The sequence below is a fragment of the Lontra canadensis genome, unplaced genomic scaffold (genome assembly GCF_010015895.1).
Source record: "Lontra canadensis isolate GAN:19392208 unplaced genomic scaffold, GSC_riverotter_1.0 scaffold45, whole genome shotgun sequence".
NCBI classification, from domain to species: domain Eukaryota; kingdom Metazoa; phylum Chordata; class Mammalia; order Carnivora; family Mustelidae; genus Lontra; species Lontra canadensis.
In genome coordinates, this window is record NW_022631039.1 from 1,853,915 (window position 1) to 1,875,230 (window position 21,316).

Sequence of the window (21,316 nt, forward strand, 5' to 3'; positions counted from 1 at the left end):
TCCGTGGTGTCCCACTTTAGGCGTGGCAAAACACACCAGTGTGTCCTCTCCTGCTTCTCGTCCTTTCTCTTTGGTCTCTGTAAGTTTCCCTAACGTAAAAAGTACCTGCCCTTGCTCTCCCAACCCTGTTCTCCTGTGAGGTCTCCAGCTCCCCTGCTCTGACCTCGTGCTGTGCTCCAGGAACGGAAAGGGATTCCCAGGTCTGCTTCTTCCCCAAGGCAGGAGGCCGGTCTCCGGAAAGCCATCTTTCCTGGGGCATTAACTCCAGAGGCTCTCAACGGCTCCAGCCCCGAGCCCCAACACTTCCATGACTTTGTCTGGAAGCCAAGAGGCTGCCAGATGTCATCACCTCCCGCCAAGTGCCTTCCCCATGCTAATAGCTGCGGGAGCCCTGTCACTCCGCCGGGGCCCTGGCCTCTTATTGGCACAATGCATCATCGTGACAAGGGGTTGGGATGATGTATTGCTTAAAAGATGAAGCCATCAAAGAGTAAGTCCAAGATCAGATTAAATTTAATTACAGGATAAAATAATTCAAATCTGTCATTCTCGTGATGAATTAACTGAGGCTAAGGGACAGGAGCTTCTCCAAGGAGAAGGGAGAGGAGGAATGAGATGTATTGACAGAAGGACAGACAGAAGGGAGACCTTGATATCTCCCTGGAGCCCAGAGACTCACAGAGGTCACCCTTGGGACAGAGTCTGACACCCCCTCCAGGATACCCACCTCCTAGAGCATCCCATCGCAGCTAGAAGCTGTTGCACACGGCGCTTCCTGAATGCCCCAGGACCACCTGCTGGACTTGTGCCAGCAAGGCACGGGCTGTTGCGAATCTGTGGTCCTCAGTGCGGGGAGGAACCCGTTGGGTACATGGCCATGAATGCTCCCAGTTAAGCTGGGCCTCAAATTTGGAGGCGGAGGGAGGGATTTACTGTGAAGGGGTTCGAGGGGGGTTTGGAGGATGGCGGGGCCTCTCGAGATCCTGACTGGGTGGGGTTAACTTGATGGCCTATGTCTGCTAAAACTTACAAAACTCAATATTAACAAGAATGAATTCACCTGAAAAATGGGAAAAAAAAACCCAATTATATAAAAACTGAAATAGTATGGTAAATTAAAAAAAAGAATTAGGTTGGAGGCACCTGGGTGGCTCAGTCATGAAGCGTCTGCCTTCGGCTCAGGTCATGATACCAGGGTCCTGGGATCAAGCCCTATGTCTCGAGGCCCTGCTCGATGGGGAGCCTGTCTCTCCCTCTCCCCTCTGCTTATGCTCTCTCTCGCAAATAAGTAAAATCTTAAAAAAAAAAAAAAAAAGAATTAGGCTGGGACAGTTGGCATAGTCTGGGGCAGACAACTGGGGGGACCTCTGACCACCACCTGTGAGTCTAACACAAAGCCTTGCCCCTAATAGGTGCCATTGATGGTATTGAGAGAGGAAAATACTTGGAGACAACAGCATCCAGATTCCCAGGCTCTGTCTTCAGTAGGTCTGGGGCTGGACTCAGGGACGGATGAGCATTTGTCATGCATAGTTGGGGGGGCTCGCGGTTCTGGGGACCACACCTGAGATGCTGGGTGGCAAGCCGTGGTCACTCAGACCCCACTTGCCCCAGCCAGCTGTGTCACTGTCCCTCCAACACGCCATTCGCTGCCGTCCCCACGACCTCCAGCCTTCGCGCTCACCTCCTGCCCGTGTCCGTGCTGGCTGCCAGTCCTCCCAGCAGGCCTTGCTGTGGGCTAGCAAACGCACGGGGAGACACGCTCCCCGCAAGGACGGTTTCACAGGACTTTCGTTTGAAAGTCGTTGCTCCCGGCCTCTGTTTCCGCATTAACCCTGCTGCAGGTGGGTCGCTACCCCACGCGATAGGACAAAACGAAACGTGCTCCTAAGGCCAGAACTGGGTTTATCGCCCGCCCAGCCAGGCAGGGAGCTCAGGGGCTCACAGGCCCTGGCCGGCTGCACTGTGGGGACCTGGGCAGCCGCTCAGCGGCAGGGGCAGGAGAGAGCAGCCCCAGACCCGGAGGGCTTGTTAAGGGGCGGGAGGGAAGTGCAGGCGCCCTTGGACCCCCGGAGGAAGCACCGCCCGCGTGCTCTTCTTGACCTTTGCCTCCAAGGGTGCTCAGAAGCGGCGGCTGGGCGAGGTTGACAGGCTGACCAGGTGGGCGGGAAGGGACGGCAGGAAGGGACGGGCAGAGGAGGCCAATCTCACGGCCGATAGCCCTGCAGGGCCACCACGGCCGCTCCAGCTCAGGGACCCACCTGCCCCTCGCCCAGCGGGGTGGGGGAGCCTCAGTTCTCCTTGGACAAGACCCCATTCTCAGTGGGTTCAATGTGACCCCAAAGGCGGCAGCTCCGTCTCCGACTTCGGTTTGGGAAAGAGAAGGGCGCGTGTCTCACCCAACTGAGGGACCGGACACGGGTAAGGCTGGCCACGCGCTCGCCGACGGACATTTGCCAGCCAGTGGGCTCCACACAGGGCGAGGAGCCTTTTCCATTTCGATGACAGACACATGTTGTAAGACGGAAAATCACCCTCCTCGGTGCTTACTTTATCTCTGTTTAATTGTTGTTTGATAATAAATTACGACAGAGAGTCCATTAATTAAGCTAACAATGTCTGCGGAACACCAACTCCTTCTTCGGGGAGTTGCCTTGTTACGGGAGCTTTGGTTCCGGCTCTGTTTGCCCACAGTGCTTTCCGGAGCGGTTTAGAAAGATGCCAAAACACGTGATGGGGGGGCTCACTCCTGGCGCAGAGGGAGCGGCTTGGAAGGAGGGGGAGGAAACCCTGATGAGCCGGGGTGGGGGGCTGGCAGCTGCAGAGCGGTGCCAAGGGTCGCTTCTTAATTCAGAACATGTGGTGGAACAGAAACCAACATTAGACTCACTTAAAATCAGCTGATGGGAACAACCAGGGCCCCTCAGAGGTGTTCATCCCAGAGTCGGGGGGAGCAGGGAGCAGCCCACTTTGGTCTGCTGTTGCATCAACTAAGCGGCAGGGGCGTCGTCTGGAAAAGCTCTGCGCACAGGTGGAGCCGGAGAAAGAAGAATTCTAGTTCTTTCCCACCCAAGGCGCCGGAATTGTGCTGGGGGAGCGGAGAGCCTGCCGCTGGCTCCGGTGTGGGCAGGGAATGACAGGTACACATCTGCAGGCTGGGTCTGTTTAGCAGGTGACCGGCGGGACTCTGAGGCAGGGGCACGGGCGGAGTGAAGGCTCCGGACAGAAGGCTGAGGAAGGTCAAGTTCCCGGGGGTCTGTCCCAGAGCTGTGAGCATCACAAGGGCGTTAGAGGGTGTTCTGAGGGCCCCGGGCAGACAGAGAGGGCAGAGGGTTCTGGGGGAGGTGGCCACAGGGCTGCAGGGGGCAGAGCGAGTGCCTCAGTGTGCTGGTCCTTGGATTCAGCTAAGAACAGCCCGAGGGGCTTCAAAAACCCTCCCCAAATCCCCCAGGTAAAAAATAACACTGCTTGGAGCCATGTGGGGAAGCCCTCAGATGTCTGGGAGACAGTTATGAGACACCGTTGTTCCCTTTCTCATTCCCAAAGTCGGCTTCGCAGGCCAGATTATCTAAATGTGCCAGTGTCTACGATGCCACGGTCACTCAGTGCTTGGTTTGAATGTTACCTGCTCAGAGCACTGGACAGAGAAGCCTGGGACTTAAGGATGAGCCACTGCTCCTGTCCCCCTGAACAATGGTCACAGGCCTGTGCTGGGGAAGCTGGAAAGTCAGCAGGAGCCGGAGGCCAGGAAGTCTCCGTAGCAAGCACCCGTCTCTGAACTCTGGGAGTTGAAACAGCCCAATGGAAGCCTGTCATCCCCACTGTGGTTCTCTAGTGTCCAGTCCCATCCCTCCCAGGCCAGCAGCCCAGCATCATCCGGGAACTTGCTGGAAACGCAAAATCTCAGCTCCCACCCCAGGCCCCCAGATTCAGGAGCTCTGGCGTTGGGGTCCAGAACGTGGTGCTTTCACAGGCCTCGTGGGAACCCGCTGCACCCCGAAGGCAAGGTCCGGGCTTTGGAGCCTGCCTGCCTTGTCCAGCCTTGTGAGATCCGCCTCTCCGTCCCCTACTGCCTTAGCGCTTGGCCTGTCCTTCTCTCTTGCGTTCGGGGCCGCCAGACGGGGCCATCGCCACCTCCCCACACCCTGAGCTCTCTTGCTCTTTCCACACTCACTGTGCTATGGATTTTCCTGCCTCTTTACCTGTCTCTTCCCTCAAGTGCAAACCACGTGAGAGCAGGGACCACCGCCGCATGTACTCCCGGGCAACCTGCAGCACGGGATCCAGACGGACTCACGGAGTGAACGAGTAAAGACTCTCCCGAGAGGCATCTGCTTTAGGCTCAGGTCATGATCCCGGGGTCCTGGGATCGAGCACCGAGTTGGGCTCCCTGCTCCGTGTGGAGCCTGCTTCTCTCTCTCCATCCCTGTTCATGCTCTCTCTCTTTCTCAAATAAATAAATAAACAGAATCTTAAAAAAAAAAAAAAAAAGACACCCCCTGGATTCTTTAGACCCCACTGCCGTGTGAATGACCCGTTCCCTGCACAGAGCCGGCGGGAAGTGCAGCGGGTCTGGGCTTCCCGGTCTTTCTCCCGCACCCCGCGGCCCGTTCAGCCAACGGTGGGTGGCCGGCTCGGTAAACCCTCCGCAAGTACAGGGGCTGGGTTTGGATTCAAAGTGCTCTGCTCGTGCTGGAGGGCCTGGAATCCAGTCTGCTTTGCCCTCCGGCACTTGCCCCTCCCTGCCTCAGACTCCTCCGCAGCCTCTCTACATTGAGGAGGGGCTACAGGGAGGGAAGGGATGTGGGATTTGGCCCCCGACCCCCCATCCTGCACTGACGGGAGGCTGAGGGTCTGGACCACCAGAACCACCTGCCGTGACAGCAGAAAGGAGGCGATCCTCTTCCTAGCTGTTGGCTTTGTGGGAAGCAGAAGTTCTACAAGGAGGCAAACCCACCAGCTTTATGCCTGCATGTGCGAGCGTCTACGCGGACGGAGGACCACAGATCTGCCATGAGTGCGTTTGTTCCCAGAGCACGAGCAAGACCAAGGGAGCTCTCGGGCATTTTGTCCAGGCTCCTCCTCTTCCAGACGAGCCCGCTGAGACCCGGAGAGAGAACCGGCGAGTCTGGAGTAGAGTCCCCTGCCTGGTGTTCCCCTGGGATCGCATAATGGAGACCACCCCATCTGCAGCGGCCTCTTACGGCTACGGCTTGAATAAAACAATGTTTTTAATTTTTATGAATGTCCCGTCTAACGACATTTCTGGATACGTGTTCTCCCAACTGTAGAGAATTTCTAAGCTTTTTACACGCACACACGTGCACACACACACACATGTGCACACACACGCTCAGCTTGGGCTAGGTGATCCCCTCACCAGGCTCGCCCTTCCTCAGTTGGGGCCGCTCTGCCCTTTCTGGGTTACTCTGTGTGTCCTCCCGAGGGACCTGGGAGCACGTGTGTTCCCGGCAACGTCACGGCAAGCGCGCGCCTCCTTCAGGATCAGCCCTGGGCTCTGCACCGAGGCTCACAGAGCCCGTCACGCCTCCCACCCACCTGCCAGCGGCCTTTCGGAATGAGCACATCGAGTGTGTCCTCACGAGGAAGTGCGCTAATGCTTCAGGCGTGTGTGGCTGTAACAGCTTGTATGCACACGGGTACATGCTCTCCTGTTTGCAAAGGACCCCATAGCTCGTTTACACTCCTCAGTGTGCTGCGATGTGCCCACTGCTGCCCTGCGTATCTGCGCCGATGTACCCGTGTGTCTCTCCCCGAGGGCTATGCAGAAACAACCAGAAAGCCCCCCGCCTCCTCGAATGTCTCAGAGCATGGAACAGCCACAAATCGGGGACAACAGATATTACCAGAAGTTCCCACAAATCTCCGCTGCCTTTACTCTCCCCCTGGCTCCTACCTGGGGTCCCCAGCCGTGGCACGGGTACAGTATTGCTGTGTGGTTCTCCAGTGGCCCCTGGTCCAAGCAGACGTCTTTCGCCTTGTTGTTTCGAAGCTGTGGGAAAAGGCAAAACATCGCCTGTCAGAGCTCACGGGTGGAACTTCTGTATCCAACCCTTGTTCCGCCACCCTCGGCCCCCACCTCCCGATGCAAAGGCCACGGGGGACCCCCATGTGAGGACCAAGGCTCAAATCTGTGAGGTGATCATTACAGCAGGAAAGACCAAGTCCTTTGGCAGATGGTGTGGGTGCCAGCCCTCTGCCTGGGACACCTCCAGCCTCCGCTTGCACACGGCTGCCCCATCCTAGCACTGAAGAGGGGCCTCGGGGAACACCGGACATAGGTACACCAGTTACCCACTGGTGGTCCACAGTAGGCCTTGACACCAACATGGATTGTAATCATCCTGGGAATCATAGGTAAGTGTCTAAAGCCATTACTGACACAGAGGCACCAGAAACAAGAATTGGAAAAGCAAACAAAAGCCTCAGCACCAGGAAAAGCCCGGGCAACACGTATTTATATATTCCGAAAACACTAACTGAACGCCACACCATGCCAGACACCATCCTGAGTGTTTGGAAAACATCCATGGAGGGACAGCCAGAAGTCCCTCAGACAAAACCCCGAGCTCAGTGAGGCGCATCTCTTAGGGAACAGGCAAGAATTCGTCTAGCCAGACCATCCAGGGGCTCTGTGTTTCTGCTGCGGTGTCCGTCCCTCCCACCATGCTGCGTCCTCAGCCAGCGGGACATGGTAATGGTGCTGGTCTTCTCCATACACTCTTAGTCCTCTCCAGGTTCTGTTCACCACGGAAACCAAACCAGCCAGTGATAAAGCGAGCAGAGAGGCAAGGGGCACTTCACTTCGGTGTGCCCAGACTGTCTGGGTTCAGACACCCGAGTGGAGTTTTAATGCCTGTTTCATGAAAGATTACAAAAATGATACCATCGTACTGAGATCTCTTGAAGAATGTAGAAGAAAATAACAATTGTTTACAATCCTTTCCCACAATCAGTTAATTTTTCCCAATTTTGATACAATTTAGTTTTGTTCAGCTTTGACGGTAATGAGAAACTTTGCATGTAAAGCTTTTTTCCCATTTCAGGTTTTCTCAAGAAAATAATCTGTGGCTCAGTCAGTAAAGCATCTGCCTTCAGCTAAGGTCATGATCCCAGGGTTTAAGCCCCACCTTGGGCTCCCTGCTCAGAACGGAGTCTGCTTCTCCTTCTCCCTCTAACCCTCCCCCACCCCCATTCACTCTTTCTGTCTCTTTCAAATGAATAAATTTTAAAAAATCTTTAACATGAACAGACACAAATGGCCAACAGACCCATGAAAAAATGTTCATTATCACTAGCCATCAGGGAGATTCAAATTAAAACCACATTGAGATACCACCTTCCACCAGTTAGAATGGCCAAAATCAATAAGACGTTAACAACGTGTATTGGAGGGGATGTGGAGAAAGGGGAACCCTCTTACACTATTGGTGGGAATGCAAGCTGGTGCAGCCACTTTGGAAAACTGTGGAGATTCCTCAAGAAATTAAAAATAGAGCTTCCCTATGACCCTGCAATTGCACTACTGGGTATTTACCCCAAAGATACAGATGTAGTGAAAGAAGGGCCATCTGTACCCCAATGTTTATAGTAGCAATGGCCACGGTCGCCAAACTGTGGAAAGAACCAAGATGCCCTTCAACGGACGAATGGATAAGGAAGATGTGGTCCATACACACTATGGAGTATGATGCCTCCATCAGAAAGGATGAACACCCAACTTTTGTAGCAACATGGACGGGACTGGAGGAGATTATGCTGAGTAAATAAGTCAAGCAGAGAGAGTCAATTATCATATGGTTTCACCTATTTGTGGAGCATAAGGAATAACACGTAGGACATGGGGAGATGGAGAGGAGAAGGGAGTTGGGTAAAGTGGAGGGGGAGATGAACCATGAGAGACTGTGGACTCTGAGAAACAAACTGAGGGTTTTGGAGGGGTGGGGTGGGGGGGTTGGGGTGAGCCTGGTGGCGGGTATTAAGGAGGACACGTATTGCATGGTGCACTGGGTGTGGTACATAAACAATGAATTCTGGAACACTGAAAAAATAAAATTTTAAAAAATCTTAAAAAAAAAGAAAATAACCTGAGAACTCGGAATACAGTAGCAAAATGTATGGGTCCCTTAATGTTCTTCAAATATGCTATCCAATTCCTTTCTGGAAACTTTGAACCAATTTCTATTCCCATCCACAAGATACAGAAATGCTTATTAGTCCTGACTTTCACCAGTTAAGAATATTGTGTACAAACTTCCAAACCTAGATTCTGGGGAATCTGAGGTACAGCATGTTGATTATAGCCAATATCACATACTCGAAAATGGCTAAGTGGCCAGACCACCTTAAATGTCCTTCCTGCAAAAAGGAGATGGTAAGTATGGGATGTAGTGGAGGGTCAGTGAACTCTCCGGCAGTAATCACTTTGTAATAAGCAACTGTATCAAATTATGTTGGACACCTTAAGCTTATACAATGTTACACGTCAATTATGTCTCAGTAAACCTGGAAGAGGGGAAAAATGAAAGTGGCTAGGAAGAAAAATTCTAAAGAAAATGGTGGAGTATGTTTCCAACCAAAGTTTCTATAAATTTGTGCGAAATGTGAAGAACCAGACATGGCGCACAAAGAGTCCCAAGCGAGCGATCCTCAAGGAAGCACAAAGCCACCTTACGAGCCCCACACGGTATTCCAGTCCTTTCTCAGATGCTCTGAGGAAATGGCTCATCGTTGATGCTTTCAACGATGCAAAGGATACATTACACGGAAAAATCCAAACATCTTCTGAGTCAAAAAGTAATTCAGAAGAGTTAAGATGTTGAAAGCAATGAAATCTCAGAAATACCTCGACCAATGTACTTTGCTTATATTTCCTTTTTATGCCTGTACAAAAGCAACATGATAAAATGTGCCTAATGAAGCCTAATTAAGCTTTTAAAGTAAGTATAAAATAAAAATTAGGGTAATAACAAACATTGTGTTGAGAGGTAAAGAAAGACATCTTGCTTTTATAAATTTACAATTAACAGTAAATCGGAATGTTTCATGTTTAGCAATTATTTCCCTTTCTGAGAATTATCTGCTTATTTCCCCACTGGGATATCAAGTGGTTTTATTGTAGATATATAAGAGCTCTTTATATATTAAGGATATTGTTTTTATGGCATATTTGTTCCATATAATGATTTCAGAATGCTAGGCTTTTAAATTTTGTTTCTTATGTTTATGCAAAGAAATCTATTATTTGGAAACTTAATAAGCTACGTGCCTGGGACCTTGCTAAGCTTAACGAATGCAAAGATAAACAAAACTGTCCTCGCCCTGAGACAATCCATGGTCTGGAGAGTTAGACAAAGGGAGAGCTAGTACAACACTGAGTTTGCCAGGACAACAAGGAGACCATCCTCACCCCATCTGCGGGTTTGGACACTAAGAAGAGGGACTTGTGACCCCTGGGTAAGTGGAAATATTGCTGGAAATGTTCTAGTTTTTACCCAGGTAGTAGCTATGGGGATTTCTGCTTTATATTATTATGCTACACATGTATGCTTTATGCATATCATATGTGTATTGTCTTTCATATAAATAATGGTAGAAGAAAAAAAAAGGATGAGTAAAAGCAAACCAGCAACCTTCAGGATGATATGAGCCAACCATAGAAGTGTGAGTGAAAGACTTGGGGGTAACTGTGTGCACCCCGAGTTGGCTTTATATGTGGAAAAGCCATTATGTCATACATGGGAGAGTCAGGATATCAAGTATCCACATGTCTTCCCTTAAATATTATTGTAAGACAGTTCAGCTACTAGAGGTAAATGAGCTTTTAGAAACCAAGGGAAACACAACACAAATGATCCAGTTAAAAAACGGGCAGAAGACACAAATTGGCATTTTTCTAAAGAAGCCCTCCGGATGGCCAGACCCACGGAAAGACGCTCAGCATCACTCAGCATCATGGACACACAGATCAAAACCACGATGAGCCACTACCTCACGCCAGTCAAAACGGCTAAAATTAACAACACATGACAGGTGTTGGCGAGGATGCCGAGAAAGGGGAGCCCTCCTGCACTGCTGGTGGGAATGCAAGCAGGTGCAGCCACTCTGGAGAACAGTGTGGAGGTTCCCCGAGATGTTAAAAACAGAGCTTCCCTACCACCCAGCAATCACACAACTAGGTATTCACCCAAGACACATACAGATTCGAAGGGGCACACGCACCCCGATGCTCATAGCCACATCACCAACAACAGCCACACCGTGGAAGCAGTCCAAGTGTCCACCGACCGATGAATGGATGAAGAAGAAGCGGTATTTACCCAGCCATCAAGAAGAATGAAATCTTGCCATCTGCAGGGACAGGGACAGAGCTGGAGGGAATTGTGCTGAGTGAAATAAGTCAGTCCGAGAAAGACGAACACCATATGATCTCACTCATATGTGGCATGTAAGAAACAAAACAGATGAACATGGGTGGGCGGAAGAGAGAGAGGGGGGGAAACAAAGCATAAGGGACTTAGTGACAGAGAACAAATAGAGGGTTGTTGGAGGGAGGTGGGGGGAGGGCTAGGTGGGTGATGGGGATGAAGGAGGGCACGTGCCATGATGAGCACTGGGTGTTGTACGTAAGCCGTGAATCACCGAATTCCACTCCTGAAGCCAAAACTGCACTGTCTGTTAACTGACTGAATTTAGATAAAAAAATGGAAGGAAAAAAAAAATCAAGGGACAATGGCTTCTTATGTAAGCGAGTGTAGGCACGGTCACTGTTGTAGGATGAGGCAGGAACACTGAAGCCAAGACCTGCTCTGAGGGGTCTGTCCAGCTTTGCCACTGACCCGGGGTCTGTGTGTGGCCAAAAGAACAAGCCAGCAGCATTATAAGCATCAAAATGCAACTCTCTGAAGAATCACAGATTTTGTCACTGAAACGAACTTAACCGAAAAGCTATTCTGAAAGGTATGAAACGTAAATAAAGTAAGATAATGTTTGCATCTAAAATCCCAGTTAATGTTAACAAAGACTGAGAAGTGGATGAGGCGGTCAGGAGAAAGTGTGTTAATGTTCTCGTATTATATGCTACTTGGCCCTTCATTTTGGAGACCCAGATGAATTAAAAAAAAAAAAAAATTAGAGGTACTGCAAGTGCTGGATCGTGGGGCAGTTCTGTTTTTTACTGTTTGGGGGCCCTCCAAATAGTCTGTCAGCATGCACCCGCTTGCATGCCCACCAACAGGGTAAGAGGCTTCTCCTTTCTCCTCAACCTTGCTAACACCTGTTGTTGATTTTAGCTGTCCTGATGGGTGTGCGGTGGGATCTCATCATCGTTTTTATCTGTATGTCCCTGGTGATGCCTGACGGTGAGCATCTTTGCATTCCTAGGTATTTACTGAAAGAATACAAAAATACTAACTCAAAGGGATACATGCACTCTGATGTTTATAGCAGCATTATCTACAATAGCCAAATTATGGAAACAGCCCAAGTGTCCACTGACCGATGAGTAGATCAAGAAATATGGCATATACAATGGAATATTATTCACCCACAAAAAGAAAAGAAATCTTGCCACTTGCAATGATGTGGACGGAGCTAGAGAGTATAATGCTGAATGAAATAAGTCAGTCAGAGAAAGGCAAACACCAGATGATTTCCCTCATATGTGGAATGTAAGAAACCAAACAAAAGAGCATAGAGAAAAAAGAGAGGGAGAGAGGCAGACCAAAAACCAGACTATGCAGAACAAACTGATGGTTACGGGAAGCGGGGAGGGGTGAAAGAGGCGACAGGGATTAAGGAGCACATTTGTCATGATGAACACCTGGGGACGCACAGAACTGCCGAGTCACTAAATCGCGCACCCGAAACTCATATCACACTGTGTGCTAACTAAGTGCAATTTAAATAATAAACTTAAAACAACAAAAACCATTAGAGGTTACGATAATGCCGTTAAGAACAAGACATACACAATTTACATGATTAATATGGCTTTTTAAAGCTAAAAAAAAAGCTAGGTAAAAACTTGGGAAAGAGCAAGGAATGTTAAATCCAGAAATATTCATTGGCCTGGGGGGAAGACTCTCAAACAGAATTGTACATGAAAAACGATGCCTGATTTCAAGCTTTACTGCAAAGCTGTGATCACCAAGACAGCATGGTACTGGCACAAAAACAGACACATAGACCAGTAGAACAGAGTAGAGAGCCCAGATATGGACCCACAACTCCATGGTCAAATAATCTTTGACAAAGCAGGAGAAAATATACAGTGGAAAAAAGACAGTCTCTTGAATAAATGGTGCTGGGAAAATTGGACAGTTATGCATAGAAGAATGAAACTTGACCATTCTCTTACACCGTACACAAAGATAAACTCGAAATGGATAAAAGACCTCAACGTGAGGCAGGAATCCATCAGAATCCTAGAGGAGAACATAGGCAGAAACCCCTTCGACATCAGCCACAGCAACTTCTTTCAAGATATGTCTCCAAAGGCAAAGGAAACAAAAGCAAAAATGAACTTTTGGGACTTCATCAAGATCAAAAGCTTCTGCACAGCAAAGGAAACAGTCAACAAAACAAAGAGGCAACCCACGGAATGGGAGAAGATATTTGCAAATGACAGTACAGACAAAAGGTTGATATCCAGGATCTATAAAGAACTCCTCAAACTCAACACACACAAAACAGATAATCATGTCAAAAAATGGCGAGAAGACATGAACAGACAGTTCTCCAAAGAAGACATACAAATGGCTATCAGACACATGAAAAAATGTTCATCATCATTAGCCATCAGGGACATTCAAATCAAAACCACACTGAGATACCACCTTACACCAGTGAGAATGGCCAAAATTAGCAAGACAGGAAACAACATGTGTTGGAGGGGATGTGGAGAAAGGGGAACCCTCTTACACTGTTGGTGGGAATGCAAGTTGGTGCAGCCACTTTGGAGAACAGTGTGGAAATTCCTCAAGAAATTAAAACTAGAGATTCCCTATGACCCTGCAATTGCACAACTGGGTATTTACCCCAAAGATACAGATGTAGTGAAAAGAAGGGCCAACTGTACCCCAAGATTCAAAGCAGCAATGGCCACAGTCGCCAAACTGTGTAAAGAACCAAGATGCCCTTCAACGGACGAATGGATAAGGAAGATGTGGTCCATACACACTATGGAGTATGATGCCTCCATCAGAAAGGATGAACACCCAACTTTTGTATCAACATGGACGGGACTGGAGGAGATTATGCTGAGTGAAATAAGTCAAGCAGAGAGAGTCAATTACCATATGGTTTCACTTACTTGTGGAGCATAAGGAATAACACGGAGGACATTGGGAGATGGAGAGAAGTGAATTGGGGGAAATCAGTGGGGAGACAAATCATGAGAGACTGTGGACTCTGAGAAACAAACTGAGGGTTTGGAGGGGGTGGTTTGGGTGAGCCTGGTGGTGGGTATTAAGGAGGGCATGTATTGCATGGAGCATTGGGTGTGGTGCATAAACAATGAGCCTTGGAACACTGAAAAGAAATAAAGTTAAAAAAAAAAGAAAAGAGAAACAGAGGACATAAATTGCAAATACAGTACGATATTCACAATGCCTCTTTCTTTTTCCTGTTGCTCATGGGCCTGGTGTGGTGAAAAGAACCAGTAGGAGTGAGTATTAGAAATGGAGTTGTTTAAATAATGGCAAATTTTGTTACCAAACTGAATTTGATTAGTTTGAGTCCTTGCACTTAATGTTATAGTCCATATGAAATGTATTTTAGCACATGGTGAGCTCAGCAAGCAGCGAACGGGTAATAGAAGCAAATGCCCTAAAATGTTAACATGGATCATGCCTGGGAATTGGGATTTGCAATAAGTTTAGTTTCATCTTATATTTTTTATAGAGTGCATGCATTTAATTTCTTACTTTAAAGAGACAGAGATTTGCAAAAACAAATGTCTTTTCCCCTCCCCAAATCAGACTGTGATCTCTATGTTGACTCCATGGCCACCCCTTTGTTCAGCAACAGAGACATCATTTACATCATTTATACTATGCTTCTTGTGAATGGCAGGCCTTGGAGCTGTTCAGTGCACAACTTGTGGAACTGTGCCCTTGTCACCTTCTTGAATTTTTCCATTTTTATTCCTTGTTTTTTAATACTATTTTTCTCCTAATTATATTAGGATATGAACCTTAGCAGTAATTGGGGAAACATTACAAAGTACCCCCATAAAGACTGCCTGTCTCACTCCTGGAGGTAACTACAACCATCATCTCCATTTCCCCATTGCTATTTTCCTACTTGCTTCCAGTCTAAAATAGTAGCCAATCCACTCCTATAATCCTGATTTTTTTTTTTTTTGAGAGAGATAGAGAGTGTTCATGTATGTGCTCATACAGGCTGGGGGAGGGGCAGAGGGAGAGGGCAAGTAAGAATCTTAAGCAAGTTCTGAGCCTAGTGCAGAGCCTGAAGCTGGGCTTGATCTCACAACCCTGAGATCATGACCTGAACAGATATCAAGAGACTGATGTTCAACTGACGAAACCACCCAGGTGCACCCTGGACTTCTTCTTCTTAAGAATTATATCAGGGGCAGTTGGGTAGCTCAGTCAGTTAAGAATCTGCTTTTGGCTAAGGTCATGATCTCAGGGTTCTGGGATGGAGCCCTGCATCGGGTTTCCTGATCCATGGGGAGCCTGCTTCTCCCTCTGCCTCTGCCTGCTGCTTCCCCTGATTGTGTTCTCTCTCTCTCTTTTTCTCTCTGCCAGATAAATAAATAAATAAATAAATAAATAAAATCTTAAAAAAAAAAGAATTATATCAACATTTTCTCATGTCATTAAAGTTTTGTACACACCTTTTGAAATGACTGCAAAACACTTCAAACTATTAATATGGTATATTTAACTAACCTTTAAGTTAGATTCAGAAATTTTGGTCCAAAATAAAAAAAAAAAAACAGTCACTGAGATGAACAATTACTCTCAAATCTTTGTCCTCATTTCAAATTATTTGCTTGGGATAAGAGTGGAGATGAAAGTGTGACTATCGTTAAGCCTTTTAATACATGTGGTTCAAATTGCTTTTTAAAAAGCTTGTTTCAATTTACACTCTCACCAGAGGATTTGTGGTTTTTCATATAACCAAGATCTAGCTGGCGGAGTGCCAACCTGTATTCCAAAAATGAATCTTTGTTTATTTGGTAGAAGAGAAAAACCTACTTCAACGTATTTTTAAGACATATTTTAATTTCTTTGATGAGGAATTCCATGAAAAGTTTTCACGTGTTTTCCAACGATCTGTGTTTCCTTGTCTACTTTATTTTTCTTCGGGGGATGTTTTATTTTCTTATTTAAATTAATTATTAAGATTTAAATCAACTCCCAGAGCTCACGATGTACTAATTGTGTTATCCACTCACTTACACTATTTGTGGCACACACACTTCTAGTTTGCCAGGCCTTCTCCATTCGGATGATGTACGGATTATTTTAATATTTATAAGCTCAGATCCATTATCCGTTTCCTAACATTTTCTTCCAGGGCTTGCTTTCTTAGAAGGCTCTGGCCCTTTCACAGATCAGAGGCACATGCATTTCCGCATGGTTCTATCAGTTTCTTTTCTTTCATTTAACGCTAAAGATCATCTGAAATACACTTCAGGATTTGGCGAGCTGTAAGAACTTAAATTGTCTTCTTCTCCAAAGAGCTCGGCAATTCACCCGATTGTCCTACGAGTAAGCCACTCACGGTCTGCTGTTCCTCTGTGACTCCTTCTGTGGGATCTCACTTCGATAACCCCAAACCCCCAAATCATGCTTTTGTTTGGAAGAAGAAAAGACAAGGCACTTTGGACCTGTTAGTAGTCACTGCTGGGTGCCAGCTACCGTCCTCAACCCTCCCTGTACCCGGTGCACTGGCGTCCGCCTTCCCCGGCCCCGAATCCAGATTCCAGCTCGGGGCGACACCTCCCTCGCACCCGGATGGTTTAACCTGCAGCTGATTTCCCTCTTGTAAAAGGCATCGGGCACAAAGTAGGAAAATACACAGAGAAAAAGGAAACACTCTGGCAAAGAGAGCCTTCTGAGTGTCAGCCTGGTTGTCACAGGGCAGCCGCAGGGAGCCCTGGGAAGGAACCCGAATGCTGGGGCTCGTGGGGCGTCCCCACTGGATCCAGCGCGTCCGGCTGCCCGCGCCCTGACCCGACTCTGCACTGATTCCTTGTGCAGACACACAACGCAAGGAAGCGACCAGGCTTACATTTAAGCGTGTTCTCAGCAGGGCTGCTGATGATACTTTAAAAATGGAAACCACCCAGATGTCTATATTTTCAACAAAACACAGGCCACCCAAAGGTAGCATCATATACAATTGTTATTAGTGAGGGAGAAATGACACAGGAAAATATCCTTCGTATGGCATTAATAATTCAAATTATTCCACAGGTGGATACCACAGCTCTAGGAATACATAGACAGAGATGTGCTTATAAAAAACATGTACGTGTGTGAATTAAAAAAATGCACATGCACACATACACGCACAGAGTGAAGACCATGCGTCAAACTGCACATATTACCTACAAAATCAGAGTGCCTTTGTCCAAGGCTGGCTTCATGACTTACACACTGAGACCGCGGGTAATTTATTTAATTCATTTAAGTTCAGCTTCCTGATCAACAAAATGGAAATAATACTCCTACGTCATAAAGAGGGTAAAAAGTGAGTTCGTATGTGAAAAGCACATCAAAAGCACTCTGTAAGGGTTGACCGCTGTTATTATTTTCAAAATTTTCTACAATGCATATTTATGGCATTGGTAATAAGAGAAAAGTCTATCTGCTTTAATGTTTAGAGAGGTGATGTCATCTCCTCCCAGAAAATCCAAGAACAGCAACCCTTCTGTTGGTGACAAGGGGCTCGACCCCTGGCCCTGAGCAATGGACAGCTCCAGGCACTGCCCGTCTTTATACACAACTTCCTGCTCAATGTCTCACTTATAGGTCCTGGGGAACCTCATGAATGTCCAAACAGAACTGGTCACGCACTCCACACCCGTAGGCAGAACCAGCCACAAGAGCCCTTGGCCCATGCCCTCACTGTGACATGCATCACCCTGTCCCCTGGCCCGCAGGTGAGAGCCCTGCTTCCAGGTCCTGCAGCTCCAAACCCACTCTTGAAGGAGTGAAGACTCTATTCTCTATTCCTCCCATCAAAGCAGTCCCCAGCCTAATTCACAGCTACCTAAGCGGAGAGCAAGCGCGGTCTTAATTACCTCCCCGTATGCGACGGTGTTATTGTATCTTCTCATTTCTGGGTACACGTGGTCCAGGTACCACTGGAAATTCTTGCACTTTAAACTCTTCCTCAAGGCTCTTCTCTCGGACACATCGCCTATGTCAATTCCCGCGTTCTGAAAGCAGAAGCAAAGGGCTTTAGTGACCGGGGTCAGGGCGGGGGCTTCTGGCCAGAGGAAAGGACAGGTGGCCTTCACAGACACCATCCAGGAGAAACCTCAGTTCCTGCCTGCTTGCTTGGTACATAGGCTCAAGAGAACTCACTGGATCCCAGAGCCTCCCCCCACAAGCTAGACCGCTGTCCCCTGGCGCAGCTTGCAGCCCCCAAAGTCAATCATCCTTATCACCACACGAGGGGACCCAGGGACACAGCGATGTTGACAACCTACGTTCCCAGCTCCGTCTCTCCCACATATCCTCAGCGACCCCCAGAGCCAATTACTGGAGGACTTATTTGCTTAAGACAAGGAAATAAACGCCTGGAACCACCTCCTGTCTTTCTTCTCCCTACCCAGGTGACTCTGCCCCTTTGCTGGCTCTTTGTGAAGTTCACTATACACAGAAGTGAAAATAATTTCCCATTGCAAAGCTTGTAATGATGTTCTAATGAATAACTCACTCTGCTTTTACAGAAATGAACCTGTAATGGGCTGCCGTGTGCTGACCGGGGAGAACAGCGCCGCTGAGATACGGCTCCACAGGCTCTGCCCCAAGATGGCCGCGGACCAGGAGGCCGGGGGCCGGCTCTGCAATGGCGGGCAGCCGGGCCGCCGCGCGGGGCCAGGGAGAGTTCACGTTAGTTCATTAACCTCCTTTCTTTCATCAGCCAAACGGTGACTTTAAAGGAAAAATCCCCTGCAACGTAAAACTTTCAGAATCCAAAGGCACACCTGGCCCGTGGTGTTTTAACTCTTGGTTTTAACGTGTTGAGCATAATGGAAGAGAATGGCCGTTTTCGAGAAGCGTGGGAGGGTGCTGCTGGCATGAGGTTGCCCAAGGAAAGCGCTGGGAGCCAGTCGGCAGCCTTGAACTCAGGACTGAGAACAAGGCCTTTGTGGGTGGCAGCTTCCCACCCACGAGCAGGAATAACAACAGTGATTGTGCTGCGGGGAGAGTGGGATAAAGATGCGAGTTCGCATCCCTGGCCTGGCATATGCTATGGGTAGGGCGTTAAGCAAGTCACATTAGCCTCCCAGAGCTTCAGTTTGCCCATCTGTAAAATGGACAGCAGAGAGGTCCCTGTCAAGCCAGCATTTACTGATCCCTTAATGTTTGCTCTGCTCTGTTCTAAGCCTCATATCTGTTTCACGAGAGTGCGGTGAGGTCAAAGTTCACAACCCCTTGCAGACGAGGAAACTGAGGCATGGAAGACTATGTCAGCAGGTTGTTACGGGGCTACACAAGATAATGTGAGTAAGGAACTGACCAAGCACCAGGGACATAGCAAGGGCTCAGCGAGTGTTGTCTGTGTTTATATAAACGATCACACGTAAAATCACTTCTGGCCTCCTGACACCTAGGAAGTGCTGTATGGCCATGAGGGGAGTGTCCATGCCTCAGAACATTATTTTAGGAACTGTAACAATATGATAAACATTCTTCTCTTTTGTCCTCTTCATCTGTAATTCTTACACATAGTCAGCTGCCTCTCTGCGGCTCTGGGCTCCAGCCTCCTGAAACGCGGAGGCTGCCAGATCTCAGTGGGAACAATTCCGGGCCACTCTCTCGGGGCATGGCTGAGACATCTAAGGTATGACCGAAGAGATAAACCCAGCCCTGGTTGAAGGTGCTGGTCACCCCACTGTGCTACGGACCTAAGTACATATCATGAGCATTTTAGTACTCAGTACTCAAACTGAGTGCTCTGGTACTTAGATCGGGTACTGAGTGCTCTGGTACTTAGATCGGGTACTGAGTGCTCTGGTACTTAGATCGGGTACTGAGTGCTCTGGTACTTAGATTGGCTACCGTAGTACTTGCTACTTAAGCAGGTACTTTAGATTTAGTTCTCCCAAACACCCTCGGAAGGAGGACTTGCTGCGATTGCTATTTTTAGGCGAGGAACCTAAGAGACAGAGGCAAGAAACGGATTTGTTTGAGATTGCATAACCACTGGTTGGCAGAGCACGGACTCCAACCAAGCTGGGATACAGCCACTAAGCAATACTCCTGTGGGGTTCAGTGTTCCAGGCAGAAGATGGAGGAGACTTGAGGAGTCATGTAAACAGTGGGCGCCTATGTCGTGGGGGCAGCTGGAGCTCCAGGAGAGGGCACAGAGTCAGAGCAAATGATGGGGCCTGTACCAAACCGTTGGTACAGGATCTCCCGGATGCAGAGCTCATTCAAGAGCAGGGCATCCGGATTACTCTACCATGACTGGGATTAACCCACAAGATCCTTTGACTCTTTATAAGTGGATTTGAGGACTCCACTACACCAGTCCCCACGTAAAGCAGGGGTTCTACCACCTGGAGGTCTGTGAACCCCCTCGAGATGCTCTTATAATTTTGCAAGTAAAAGCACTTCTCTAGGGAGGAACCACCAACTGACTGAAGGGATCAGTGACCCATCAAACACAGGACCACTGGTCCAGGGTGATGGGGAAGGGCTGCTGTGTGCCTACCTCCAGTGGCAGGTTCCACGCTATGTACACATGAGACTTGTAGTCGTCCATCCAGACCTCAGCAACCCGGAGGGCGTTCCTCTTGGTGTAGAAACCAATGTTGCTGTTGTAAGGTTTCTTCTTCCGCTCGATGTGGGCCACTCGTGAGCAAGGCAGGACCTCCATGCTGCCCCCGCAGAGCCACACCTGGAGGCATAAAGGATTTTATCAGCCGGACAGAGAAATTCCTAGAGGCCACGGCCCCTCCCCAAGGCCTCAGGGCCATGGTCAGGAGACAGCACGAGTGAGAAATGCATTCTCATATATTTCAGGGTTGGTGTGTTACTGTAGTATAGATGAACCTGACCTAGCTAACATGTGTCAAAGAGGGCTTGGGGGGACTTTTATAGGTACAATAGTTTAGGATGTGAAAACAGAGCTCTGGGTAACAGGCACCCATTGACCTAAGGTGCCCTTGGTGACGCATGGGTATTTTTAAGTTCTCAGTTGTGAGCAAGTGGCACCTGTAGAGCGTTTTCTCCCACCTGGCAGAAGCCATGCCTTGCAGACCTAGAACGGAAAATTCAAACTGAAAACCAAACCATCTTTATTCACATAGACACAAAGTGTGCAACAGTCTACTTATGCATTGTTAATATGCTCTATTTTGGAGTCCCAAGAGCACAGATGCCCAGCCTTCTGGAACCATGTGCCCCAGTGTTATCACGCGCCAGCACCACTTGTCACTGCTGGAACACCGAGGTGGAAGGCTGACATGGCGGTTGCCTTTGAGGCATGCAAAAGCCCAAGGAAGTGATCCTTGCCGTTCTCTGTGTGGGCATGGCAGGCACCCGGGCTCAGAAGGCCCTGCTTAAGGGGGAAAGCTGGACTATCCAACCTTTCTCAGCCCCAGGCAGGAAAAAGAAAGCATTTCTGATTGTTAAGAAGGACTGCTTTGTGGAAATAAGCCTCCTGATCCTGGTGGTGAGAACGGACACAGAGAGGTTTCAGGGACCCAGGCTGCTGTCCTGACATGTGGATCGTGTATACTCTCCGTAAACAGAAGACGGCTGATAAGCTGAGCCAGTAAGCACAGACAGCACTGCTGGTCTCAAGCTGGGATACTTCAAGTCACTCCACCCTTTAGTGTCCCAGATCCCCTTTGCAGGATTCCGGGACACTCCTGCAAGTTGCGCACCACCCCTGGTCTATATTGATCGAATTTGGTGGCAAAATCCACATGTGTGTGATCTTCTATTTCCCAACTCTGGCTGCACCACAGGGAAATGATACAGATGGGAAATTCTCCCTGTAACCATGAACCCTCACCTTCAAGGAGTGGACTGTGAGCTAAGAGATTGGTAGACAGTGGGCGGTCCAGGGTAGTTTCATT

At 48.5% G+C, this 21,316-nt stretch overlaps 1 protein-coding gene across 1 annotated transcript in view; it reads right to left on the reverse strand.

Moving 5' to 3' along the window:
- The window catches only part of GALNT17 (polypeptide N-acetylgalactosaminyltransferase 17), a 429,917-nt gene that overhangs the window by 19,135 nt on the left and 389,466 nt on the right, over positions 1-21,316 (reverse strand). The window contains exons 7-9 of the mRNA XM_032872378.1: positions 19,945-20,130; positions 17,300-17,437; positions 5,918-6,013 (exon numbers count right to left, since the gene is read on the reverse strand). Coding sequence (XP_032728269.1) covers positions 5,918-6,013; positions 17,300-17,437; positions 19,945-20,130 — 420 coding nt within the window. The remainder of the gene's footprint in view (positions 1-5,917; positions 6,014-17,299; positions 17,438-19,944; positions 20,131-21,316) is intronic.